Genomic DNA, 12067 nt, shown 5'->3' on the forward strand with positions numbered 1-12067 from the left:
GAATACAGTCTTCTAACTCAGTTACCTGAAGATAATTTTGATGTTCAAAGCAATGTAGAAAGAATAATCAGGTTCACTCCCAGTCTACTTCATACTACTCTGGCACTTTGCAATAAAAGGGTAAGTCTGATGGGTAAAAGCCAGCCATCTTGGTTTCAATATTAACACAGCAATTCTAAGGAAGCAGAGAATGGCAATTCAGAAAAGCCACTCCAAGCATGTGCACACAACTCACTAAGAACCCTGAGGAGTTCTTTAATATAAGAGTTAAAAGGGACTGTAGGTCCCAGAGGCTCCCTGCTATTTCATCACAGCTTGGGGCAAGATGATTTAGGGAAGACAGCTGGATGGCCCTCTCTGCCACTCCATCCCTCACTCTGATGTGACCTTGAGCAGTGGCTCAACCTCCTAAAAACCCTGGCTTCCTCATCTGCAAACTAGGGATAACAAGAAAATATGCCCTGCCTGTATCCCAAGGTTATCATGACACCAAGTGAGAAAACAGATGTGAAAGTACCTTGCAACCACAGAACAGGGCCTAAGTGCAAGTTATTGTTATTTAGCAAAATTGCCTTGAGAACAGCCCAGAAGTCTGGAAGTATTTTATTCTAATTCATGAGAAGACTAAAATCACATCTTGATTTGGAAATAACTGAGGTAGCTGCTTCAGTATTCTTAAATAATTTCCCCAAGCAAGCTGCATAAGCAACCTACTGAATTGAATAGTAAGCTTGGGGGATAAGAGGAAAGTTGCAGAGCTTTTACTATTCTTCTTTTGGTTTTTGAGCCCTGAAAAAGAATCAACATAACTGTGCCATGTTGCCTTTCAGGTACAAATTAAACATACTCTCCTAGAACCCTTCCAGTTCCCACAGCTTTCTCTCCAAACCTGCAAACCCTCTCTTCCCTGCCCTGGGGATGGTTTGGAAGCCTAGAGGTATATGAAACGTTGTTCAGCTAAGATCTTGAAGCCAAAGACATTCCCATCAGCCCTCCCAGTTCCAGGACACACAAAGACTTATTCTGCTCAAAAGGATATTTACCAATCCAGCCCACAGAAGTCTGCCAGGATCAGTGCGAAAGAGCAGAGCTGGGATGGCCTTCTGCTTCATTGCCTGGCAGATGTACCCTACTCTATTATTAGCAACCCAGGCAAGATGCCACCAGGGCTGGGGACAGCCCTTTGTGTCAAACGGGAGGAAGCAGAAAGAAGTGCAGAAGAAAAGCAGGTGAACTGTGAGGTTTCCTCCAGAGAAGGAGAGCAACCAACTGAGTACACAGGGGTTTCAAGCAACCTCTCCTTCCTCCTCAGCTCTTGGACCCCATCTGAACCTCAGACATGCCTAGCACCAAGATTAGAAGCCCTGGAACTCAGACCCACCCTGGATGTACCTCCACCTCCTGCCCCTTCTGGGTCCAACTCAGAGTCAAGCAGTACCATCCCTGCCAATACCTTTGGGCTTTGGATTGCACCACAGGTTGCAAGCTAGAGAAACCTAGAAAAGCAAAGTAAGGGAAAAGTTGGAGAACCTCTTTCATGCTGAAGATTCAACTTACTGCAGCTATAATACACTTATGCTCCTTCCACCTGATCACAACCATTAACATATGCATGTACATATACCACCTTCAGTCCTGTACAGAAGTGGGCACCACCCTTCTGTTGCAGATAAGAAACAATCTTGGAGAAATTAAGTAAATTTTCCAGGAGAAGAATGTAGCTAACACTGATTAAGAAGGTCAGGATTGAGGGGGAGATGAGTGGCAACACCTTTATATTCTTTAAAATGTATTATTTCATTTGTTCAGGTATTTTCACTTGTACTATTTCACTTGCTATAATACATCTATGCAGGCAATACTTGAATACTTTGAATGCAAAATGAAGGAATGAAAAAGAAAAAAAAGACATGTTACCAGTCAATAGCAGAGTCTAGATTTAGATAGTTTTGTGCAACACCAGAATATACTCTCTGGTCACATTTGTCCAAATGCCAAACCAAGATATGGAAGCTAAGACTATTTTTAGAACTTTATTCTTACAAAAAAAAAAAGTTTCGTTTTTTTTTCTTTTTACAAAAGATGGATACCTAAATGACAGTTATTAAACTGGACAAAATAGCCTATCAAATAAAATGACAGAAAAAACTAGTGGTCATGCACATTTAGGGGAGACCCCAGACTCGTACTCAAAAAAGAAAAAAATAAAATCTCCTGCAGATGGCTACAAGTCTCTTAAGAGTATGCTGCCACAAAGGGCCTGGGGTCCTGGAGGAAGCCAACTAATCTAATCCAGTCTAAAGGTTAGAAACACAGTCTCTGGAGACTTAAGTATTCTACCCCTGTCATTTCCTAACTGTGTAACTTCAGGTGAACTTGTCCCTGTCCCCATCAGTTTCTATATAAGTAAAATGAGTCCAGGACACCTGAGTATTAATAGGTAAAGTGTCTAGTACTAAACACTACTGGTTCATTATTATCACCAGCATCAGTCCCTGTTGCGGGGGTGGGGGTGGGGGTGATTTATCTGTTCCTAAAAGAGCCAGCAGTGGGCAAAGTCTTGATGAGGTTTTTACATGATTTCAACAATTACATTCACAGGGGACTTATTCTAGGTCAAGCTCTGCTCTCAGGAAGGAGGTTTCCTGTGTGAAGAGTGAGGCCTCCCCCAAACGACAGAGTTGTCAATCAAGTAGAGCAAATGCCAAGAAGTGAAACCCAGGGAGCAAGTGTCTGCTAGGTGCTGTTGACAAAGGAGAAAAGTTGGTTGTGCAGAGGGCAGGCTTGTAAGGGAAGGCATACAGGTGTCAGCACTTGGCCCTAGTCACAGAGCCAACATCTTCAGGGGACTGGTGCATCTGTCCCAAAGATATGGGTCCCTCTCTAAGGTAGAATTCTTTGCCTCTCAACATATCTCCTTGCTGGTGTTTGCTTCCAATGGTGGCAGCATCTATCTGTTCAGTATTTTAGAAAACATCACTCTGCTTCATTTGTAAAAAAGGAATTGAAAATGTACCAAAATTCCAAGAAAAACTGCCCCTTTTCTAATGTGACTGCCTTGTCTCCTCTCTTCTCTGCCTTTGATCTTATTTTAAATATGACCTAAAAAGTGAGCTGTGATAATCCGGGTTCCTACAGTTTGGGGAGGAGTCTGACTTTGGAGGCAGAAATATGGGTTCTTCTGCAGCTAATCTGGCAACCCCAAGCTAGTCATTTCACTTGAGCAGAGGTACAGAAAATGGAAGGATTAGCCACATAAACTCAAAAATATAACTGAACTCTGAAATCCCGTGGTCCTGGGATGGTTTCCAAAAAATATTAAATTGTGAGGACTAACTTAAGTCAATATTCTATTTCCCTTTTCAACTGGTGGTTGAAGGTGAATGAGAATGAACATGTTCTTCATTATCCAGGATTCTTATGAAAAAGGAAAGCAACTAAAAACAATATACTTAAAATTTAACTTTGACAATATAAAATCAGTTTTTTGTTGTTCTTGTTTTGTTTTCAATGGTAGGGAAAAATCTAAGAGGGTAAATATAGGTGATTTTCACTGTTTAGTCTTCTGGACTTATCCTATTATCACAATGAACATACAACATTTTTTAAATAAAGGTTATTTGTTTTAAATTTTGTTTTTCCAGAGACAGGATTAAGAAAGCGTGTGACTTCTGGAAAATCCCATTTATTAGTGTAAAAGCTCTCATTTCCCAAGCAGGAAGAAAACCTAAGGAGGGTTAAAGTGATGGCCACGCAGGAGTGTGTGTGTGTGTGGGGGGGGAGTCCGAAGATACTGTAGTCTTCCTATTGATGCGGACACCTCACGAAGACCCACCACCTCCGACTTTAACACGGATTACTGACAGCTTGGGGTCAACCCTACCGCGGTCCTGGTCCCGGACAGGGATCAGGATGGAGCTTCCCACTCTGCAAGCGGAGGGGCCACAGCACGCCTCCCGGCTCCCGCGACCACAGGAGCGCGGCCCCGCCCCGCCTTTCCATGACGCAGGACGTGGAGGGCGGGGCGGAGCATGGGGAGAAGCAAGTGGGAGAGGGCCGGAGCGCTAGGAGGATGAGGCGGAGCACGCGAAGCGGGGCGACCCAGAGTCCCGAATCAGCGAGACTCTGAAAGTAGCCGCATTCCTGAAATTTAATTCGCCTTCCTTGAGATCTGAAAGGCAGTATAATTTTAAATCTATTTAAAATTGGGAGTTGAGCACCCGCGAATAAACAAGAGCAGCAGAATATATCACCTTTTCCCCTAGAAGAGGAAATGCTAAATGGTTTAGGGCTTTCCCCCACACACCCCCACCCCGGGAACAGCTGGGGGAACGAGGCACCTTTACCAGGTTTCGTATGAAGTTATCCACGATTCTTATGAAAATGGAAAGCAACAACCCCACAGTAGGGAGAGGAAGGAAAAAAAAAAAAAAAGATGATCAGGTTTTTCTGCACGGACAAAAGTCCGACATCTGTGATAGGAACTTCTCAGAGACCCAGCCTAGTTTGAGATGCAGCTCAAGCCAAAGTCAAAGGCACTGCTGTCAAAGAGACATTTTAGGTGCCTTTGCTCACCTGGAGGATTCATCCTGCCCATTGTGTTGAAGACATCTGGGCACAGAAGAGCTAGCCTGTCCCTAGGGTAAACAAGGGAAAAAGTTCTATCCTATCTTGGTTAAGGCCAAGACCTCTCCCACCCTCAACATGAACACAACTTGCGAATAATCTAAGTGGCTGTGTTATCTCATTTTGCCAAGAAAAAGGCCCCAAATGCTAAGTGGTCAGTCTAGCCCTCTGAAAATTCCATTTAGCAAAAATTATTCATTGCCACTGGTGGTGGTCTTTCAAGCTGAGTGCCTTGCCCAGAAAAATTAACCATCAGCTTCCCCTCACGCCATCAAGCCCAGTGGCCTAAAGATACCTAAGAGTGTACTTTGCAGCCCATAGTTCCTGCTGCTGGTTCCCAGGGAGAAGCTAGGTGGCTCCTTTCTTGCCAACCAGGAAATAACAGCCCCATCTAAAACCAGCCTTTTTTCTCTTAATAGACTGTATTTTATTATCTTTAGGTTAGACTATTGCTGACATCTCCATCTTTAAATTAGTTCACAGGAAGAAGGGAATGGAATTAGTATGTGTTGGGTACATGCCCTGTGCCTGACATTATGCAAGAGAGCTTGTATCTTAAGTTATGCTTCACAGACATCCTGGCTAGAGGACAGAGTCAGAAAGTGTAGAGCATTTGATAAATCCAGAGCCCAGATCCAACAGAGACCTGAAGGATGTCAGACTGCTTTCCTGCAATTACCTGGGGCATATGGAAAAACATGCACATCAAGGTAAAAGATTGATTCCAAAATTAAACATAATCTTTTATTTTAAACCCAATTTACATAGTTTTGCATTGTGCAGATTTACAGTTGTGCTTTATTCTCTCCCACCTTCAACAATATTTTAAAAGAGCAAATACAGGTCTACTAACTGGCCATCATTTTTAGCAACACACAGAACACAATTTCCAACTTTCCAAGCAATAACTCATCCTCATCCTTCAAAAAAAAAAATGCCTATATTCCAGCATCTGTGTCTCAGAAGTCCAAGCTGGGAGGTCAATGCTGCTTGTAATTTATAAGACCAACAATGTCATTAAATGAAAAGTCAGTCACAAAACTATCTGGAAGTAGGGGGGCTGGGGTTGTGGCTCAAGTGGTAGAGTGCTTTCCTAGTACGCCTGAGGCATTGTATTCAATCCTCAGCTCCACATAAAAATCAAATAAAGATATTGTATCCACTTAAAAAAAACTAAAAAATAAATATTAAAAAAAACTATCTGGAAATGGTATACCAGCAATGTAAGTAGGCCACCTAAAGGGCTGGCTGAAAAAAAATGAATCAAACCTCCCCCACACAATGAATTCCAGACAGCTCACATGTCCATTAGCCAAAGGAGCATCATCAGCCGAAGGCTAGGTGAGCAGTACTGTGGTCCTTAGCCTTAGTTGCTCATCATCATTTCCTAGGAGCTTTACACTCACTGTGCCTGTGTCCCAATTCCAGAGATTCTGATTTAATCAGCATGGAGTACAGATTGGCACAGGGATTTGTTAAAGCTCCTGCATGTCTCAGTGCAGCCTAGGTGAGAACCACTGGTTTAGTGTTTGGTCAAAGTGCCCTAAGAGAGCTAGAAAAACATAAATAACATTCAGCAAGACATTCTGGTTCTTGAGAACAGGCAACACCCAAAGAGACTTGTATGTATTGGCAATGAAGGTGAAGTGGCAAGGTAGAGCAAAGCCTTGGGAGCAAAGCAGGCAGAAATTTGAATCCTAATTCCAGCACTTTGCCCACTTTGTGACCTAGAACAAGTTACTTAAACATCCTCATCTGTAAATGGGAATGATAATTATACTTGCCTGGCAAGGCTGAGGTTAAGAATTACCTATACTAGGACATTGTCTGACACCATACTAGGTCTCAAGTAAATGATTCTATGATTCTGAATAAACAAATTGCCTCTGGGATTAACTTGTGTTTGAAATAGATGGAGATGCTCTCGGCTGATAGCACCCTTTCGAGGGGACCCCTTCAGTAAGGGAGATTCCTTCTTCTTTGACAGGAGCTACGGGAGCTAAAAGAAACTAAAAGTGGTGTGGGAGGAGGCCAGGCAACTGCTCAAGCATCCAGGACACCTCCAGCCTTTGTTCCCCACCTCCAGGTCACTTGTGAGTTCTGCCTCAGGAGGAGGTGTATATTTAGAGGGAGAGTCCAACAGTTCTATCTCCCAAAGTAGGTGGCAATCACACTGTATTGTGCCATCCTATGCCATTCTGCCTAAGACAGGTCTGTCTGCCCAAGTACTCACGCCTACCTTCTTCTTCCTCCTTTACCAAGATGTACTGAGGGAAGCCAGACCCAGAAGGGGCAGCCAGCACTGCTCCCTGTTACCTGTTTTTTTACAAATTTGTGTGAACCTGGATGAAAGAGACATACTTTGGGGATCTGTAATAGGTTTCCCAAGGCAGAGAGGATGAGGAAAAAGCCTCATCAAAGCCTGCAACAATGGCTCCCCATTCATGCTTTAAATAGCCCAGCACAAAATAACTTGCTGCCACCATGACTATTTCTCCTTTTCCTCTTCCTTTTCTCCTTTTACATCTACAGAGCTTATAGAGCCCTTTTGCATACATTATTTCTTGTGGTGCTCAAAATAGCCTTGTGAGGCAGGGGATGGCAAGGACTAAGATTACCCTGAAAGAAACAGAATCTCAGTTTCCTTGACTTAGTCAAAGTCCTAGAATTCATCACAGAACTAGGACTTGAATCCATGTCTTAGTACTGAAAATCCATTCTATCATGCTCTGCCTCCTTGCCCTCTACCCATTTCAAAGACCTTACTGAAAGCTGTACAGTATAAGCCATCTGTGAAATGGGGAGGATGGTGGAAGCAAGGAAGCATAGATTTGGAATTAATCTAAGTTGTAGCCAAGCTCAAATTTCCCTTGGTTAGATATTTAGTCCTGAAATTGTGATTTTTGGGCAACACATCACTCTCCCTTTTCTGTGCCTCTCTCCTTTCCTCATCTGAGAAAATGGCAAAGCCACCTGCCCAAGGAAGGTGAAGGAAGACCAAAACTCAACCACCAAGCATCTTACAACACCTGTGCCCCAGAACGTAGCTTTTATCTTACCAAACTTCTTTTTAAACAAGTAAAGAAATGAGGGTATCATAAAATATTTTACAAAGATAGATTATTCATTGGTGGACCATAGCATGCAATGTTAAATTTCCTTCAAAGAAAGTACAGATAGCCTGATAATTCCCCACAGCATATCTCATAATGAAAAACCTGTTTTTTTGAGTAGCAGGGAAATTTCTAGTCAAAAGAGTAAAAGAACTTGGAAAAGGAGAAAAATGGCCCCCAATTCTCACTAACTTGGATTTATCTTCCCACCCTTGGGATGATGTACTGATGCCAGACACACTAGGAACAAAACCAAGAAGGCAGCAATGGAAGCAGCACAAATATGACCAGAAGGGAGCATGAGAGCAAGGAAGAAGGACCCCAAAGAACTCAGAGCAGGGGAAGCACTTGTTTATCTGTTACCAGAGCCTCTCCAACCACCCTGCCTGGCATGATTCTCCAGAAGGAAGAGCGGTCAGCCTACAGGTCCCACTGGCCTCTCTCAAGGGCCTTTATGGAGTGCCTACATTTGGGTTCACAGAGCATCCTTTCTTCAGTGAGCGGGGAGAGGAAGATAGAATCAGCACTATATATATATCAAGAGAGGGGCACTCACAGTTGCAGTATATACAAACCTGACCCTGGATCCTAAAGAGTTCCTCTTCTCGGGTGGAATACTTTCCACAACAGAGGACACTAGTAAACAACTCCTCGGAGCAATCAGCCACATGATGCAGATGAATGCATGCAAGGGTCTCAGGCCTGATGCTTTTAAAATGATATTCTCATCTATGATTTCATTTGTAAGCCTAAACACTGAGTCCAGGCGACTTGCCTGGAGATACACAGGTGGAACCAGAATCCAACTCTGCCAAGGCCACTGGGCTGCCTCGCTGATCATGGCAACCAGCCTCCAGATCTCCACCATTCACACCCATGGGCCAGCATCCCCCAAGGCAGCAGAATACTGAACCCAGAATCAGCTAATCTGAAAGTTCCCCACAGAGAAGGAGAAACTATTTGTTTCTTTCCCCCTCCTCCTTTTAAAAAAATATTTTTATTAAAACACAGGGTCTTCCTATATTGCCCAGGCTGGCCTCCAACTCCCGGGTTCAAGTAATTCTCACGTCTCAACCTTCTGAGTAGCTAGCTGGGCCTACAGGTGCCCATCACTGCACCAGAATTATTTTTCCCTTTTAAGTCTGCAAGGACATTGAACAGTGGAGAAGGTAGAGAAGGAAGGAGGTAACTTTCCTCCCTGTGTTTGGAGGGAAAAGGTCCTTCAACAGGGACAACACAATGTGGTATTCATCTAGAAGTCAGTGACAACAGAGTTACCTATTAATGTCCCTTTCAAAACTTGACATGTCCTCTTATCATCCAAAAGACATTTAACTGCCTTAAATGTAGCACTTCAAAATTTAGTTCATGACAAGTTTAATGTTCAGTATCCTTCTTTATACCACACATGCCAGCTCAGCCCCACCCCTGCTCCTAGGTCTTGGTAGCATTGGCCCACTCACCATTTCCCGGTCCTGTCGAATTCTCTCTGGTCTCTTGGCCATTCTCACAGATCTTTCAGTTTGGAATTGTATTTACCCTGCGTGTCCAGCCACTGAAGTGTAACTCAGCAGTACACCTGCTCCTGTCCCCTTTTCCACAGAGCCTTCACAGATGAGCTTTGGCACGGGACGCCTCCCAGCAAGCCCTGGGGCAGAAGTCACCACTCCCTGTCTGTGCCCACACCACTCTGGCCCTGCCCTCCTAGGCCTCCTTACCACTTCTACCACTCAGTAGTCTATGACCAATAACACCTCCAGCTCCCCAAGGGCAGGTTCTAGGACTCACTCAGCCTGGAATGTTTAGCATGTAACCGGTGTTTAGTTCAATGTTTATAAAACGAACATACAAGTTAACTAATTAAAAGCCTGAAGACACTATAGTTGAGGATCCCTTATCCAAAATAGGTAAGGTCAGTAGTGTTTGGGATTTTGGATTTTTTTGATCTGATTATGGAATATTGCATATACATAAAAATATATCTTGGGAATGGAACCTAAGTCTAAACATGAAACTCATTTATTTCATATGCATCTTATGCACATAGCCTGAAGGTAATTTATACAACATTTTAGTGTGCCTATTTTGACTGCCACCCATTACAGGAGGTCAGGTGTGGAATTTTCCACTTTTGGCATCATGTCAGTGCTCAAAATGTGTTGGGTTTTGGATTTTTGGTTTAGGGATGCTCAGCCTATATATATTTTTAAAAATTCCACTTTGTTGGTTACTCTAGAGCTGGAGATGTGAAGCAGCTTGCTGCTAAGAGCTTCAGGGAGCTATAGGACAACAGTAAGGTTTTCCTCTGGGTAGAGAAATGTAGAACAATACAAGGAGCTGATAATGGAGGAGCATGGGGAAGAAGAGGAGAAGAATTCGGCAAGATAAAGATACCAATGGGAGACATTAGTGCTGAAACCAACCCCAGATTAACAAGGCAAGTTGCTACAGGAACAAGAACAGCCCGTCCACATGCACACAGAGCACTTAGCAGAGAACCTGAGGAGAACCCAGGGGAAAGCCATGTGGGCTAGCAGGCTTCCAAACTGGTTTTGTCTGCTCTAATGAAGTGCTGGAGGTGGGTGGGCAGGGGGAGGGTCACAGAAGCATCTATCCTTGAATTCACAGAGGGGATCTCCTGGCCAAAAATCTCTCTCAATTCCTTAACTATCCAGTGGGCCTAATTTCATTTCTGGGCATGTCTGGTAATTGATTGGAAAGGAGGAAATGATTAGTTTTAAAAGAAAGTAAAGTGGGTGTGGTGGCACACGCCTGCAATCCCAGTTGCTTGGGAGGCTGAGGCAGGAGGATTTCAAGTTCAAAGTCAGCCTCAGCAGCAACAGCAAGGCACTAAGCAACTCAGTGAGACCCTGTCTCTGAATAAAGTTCACAATAGGGTTGGGGATGTGGTTAAGGGATTGAGTACCCCTGAGTATAATCCCCAGCAGCCCCCACCCCCGCAAAAAAGTGGGAAAATTCCTTGGGGTTCACAGAGTTACTATTACTAGATTCAGGTCCTCTCAAGCATTTTGCAGTGGTAAGTGATAAGTTCCAAACCGGGAATCCAACTTGGCCTTGGAGAAAATGGGGGAAATTCAAAAGGATCAAATTACTCAAGTACCCTTAAGCTTAGTATAAAAACCCCAAGTATCTTGTACTACCTCTCTTTATCCTCTGAGGTCCTGATCCTCCTCCACCCCTGCACAGACCTAACACATTATAAGCCTTATTAAAGATGACCAGCCAGAAACCTCAGTACCTACTCAGAGGTAAAAGGATAACTTCTGGCCATATGCCTCCTATCTAACTGGGATTCTTTGATAAAACAATATGTAGCTATGCACCATGTTGAAAAAGTATATCCCAAAGGGTTTGAGTGTGTGTCCATTTTTTCTAAGGGTTGTCCTGGGGTGGTGAGTGAGTGCTTGTCACGGTACCATAGGGACTATATGTGGCTAGCTTATATGGTGATGGGAAGGGAAGAGAGGAAGCAGACAGAGCTCAACATGCCCAAAGACTTGCAAAGAAAGTAAGAGTAATTGCCCAGGAAGATTGACAAGCAAGCCCCCTGGAGCAACTGCCTCAGTCTGAAACCTCCAGAAAGTGACATAACCTTAGACCAATTCGCTGCCTCACTGATGTGGCACAACTCATTTGTTTCCATGGGCCTCTAGTATATTTGTAGACAGTGAGCAAAAAGGAATACCTAAAAAAGGAAACTTTCTATAGCGTCATTTACACTTGAGCTGAAATAAGTTCAGTGTGGAGCAAAATAAACTCTGGTCAAGAAGAGAAGGCAGAAATAGTGAGTGCAGAATACTGCCAAATATTTAGACCATGAGATCCAGAACCATAAATTACTCATGAACAGAACACTTTCAGAGTCAGGATCTACGACTTCTAATCTTGGATGAAAACAAAAGTCTCATCCACTGTCCACATGGAGTTACCAAAAGTGAGCCTAAAAAGAGGGTACAAGGGCCTGGAGTCTCCCCTGATTCTATGTCACACAGATCCCTTGTTTCTGGTCTCCCAGTTCAGGTACCAGCCTGGGAGTTACACTCTGCCTTCTATCCCCAAGAACAGCTCTGTCAACAAAGACACACTAGAAAGGAACACAAGCAAGCACTGCAACAGAATCTGCCTCTGAATTTTCCAACTTGGAGCTAGAAGACTGAAAAATTCCTTAAAATCCCAGTTCCAGCAGCTTCCACACCATGTTGGGCACCTACTCAGAGACACCTCCACTCCCTTGGACCTTCCTGGTACACACAGGACCACACAGATGCCAATGGCAAGGAGGGGGCAAATCCTCCAGCCTGGGCAAC

At 43.8% G+C, this 12067-nt stretch overlaps 1 protein-coding gene across 6 annotated transcripts in view; it reads right to left on the reverse strand.

Moving 5' to 3' along the window:
- Itpkb (inositol-trisphosphate 3-kinase B) overlaps nt 1-12067 on the reverse strand; it is a 99181-nt gene that overhangs the window by 42163 nt on the left and 44951 nt on the right. The window contains exon 1 of one of the 6 annotated variants that reach the window (XM_078022923.1): nt 9203-9349. The exons of 4 other annotated variants lie outside the window; for them this stretch is intronic. In XM_078022923.1, coding sequence (XP_077879049.1) covers nt 9203-9244 — 42 coding nt within the window. In that variant the 5' untranslated portion in view covers nt 9245-9349. Of the gene's footprint in view, nt 1-1043; nt 1128-9202; nt 9350-12067 lie in introns of those variants that run through there. One more of the 6 variants, XM_078022922.1, reaches the window with a different exon arrangement.

The sequence above is a fragment of the Ictidomys tridecemlineatus genome, chromosome 10, assembly GCF_052094955.1.
Source record: "Ictidomys tridecemlineatus isolate mIctTri1 chromosome 10, mIctTri1.hap1, whole genome shotgun sequence".
Taxonomy (NCBI): domain Eukaryota; kingdom Metazoa; phylum Chordata; class Mammalia; order Rodentia; family Sciuridae; genus Ictidomys; species Ictidomys tridecemlineatus.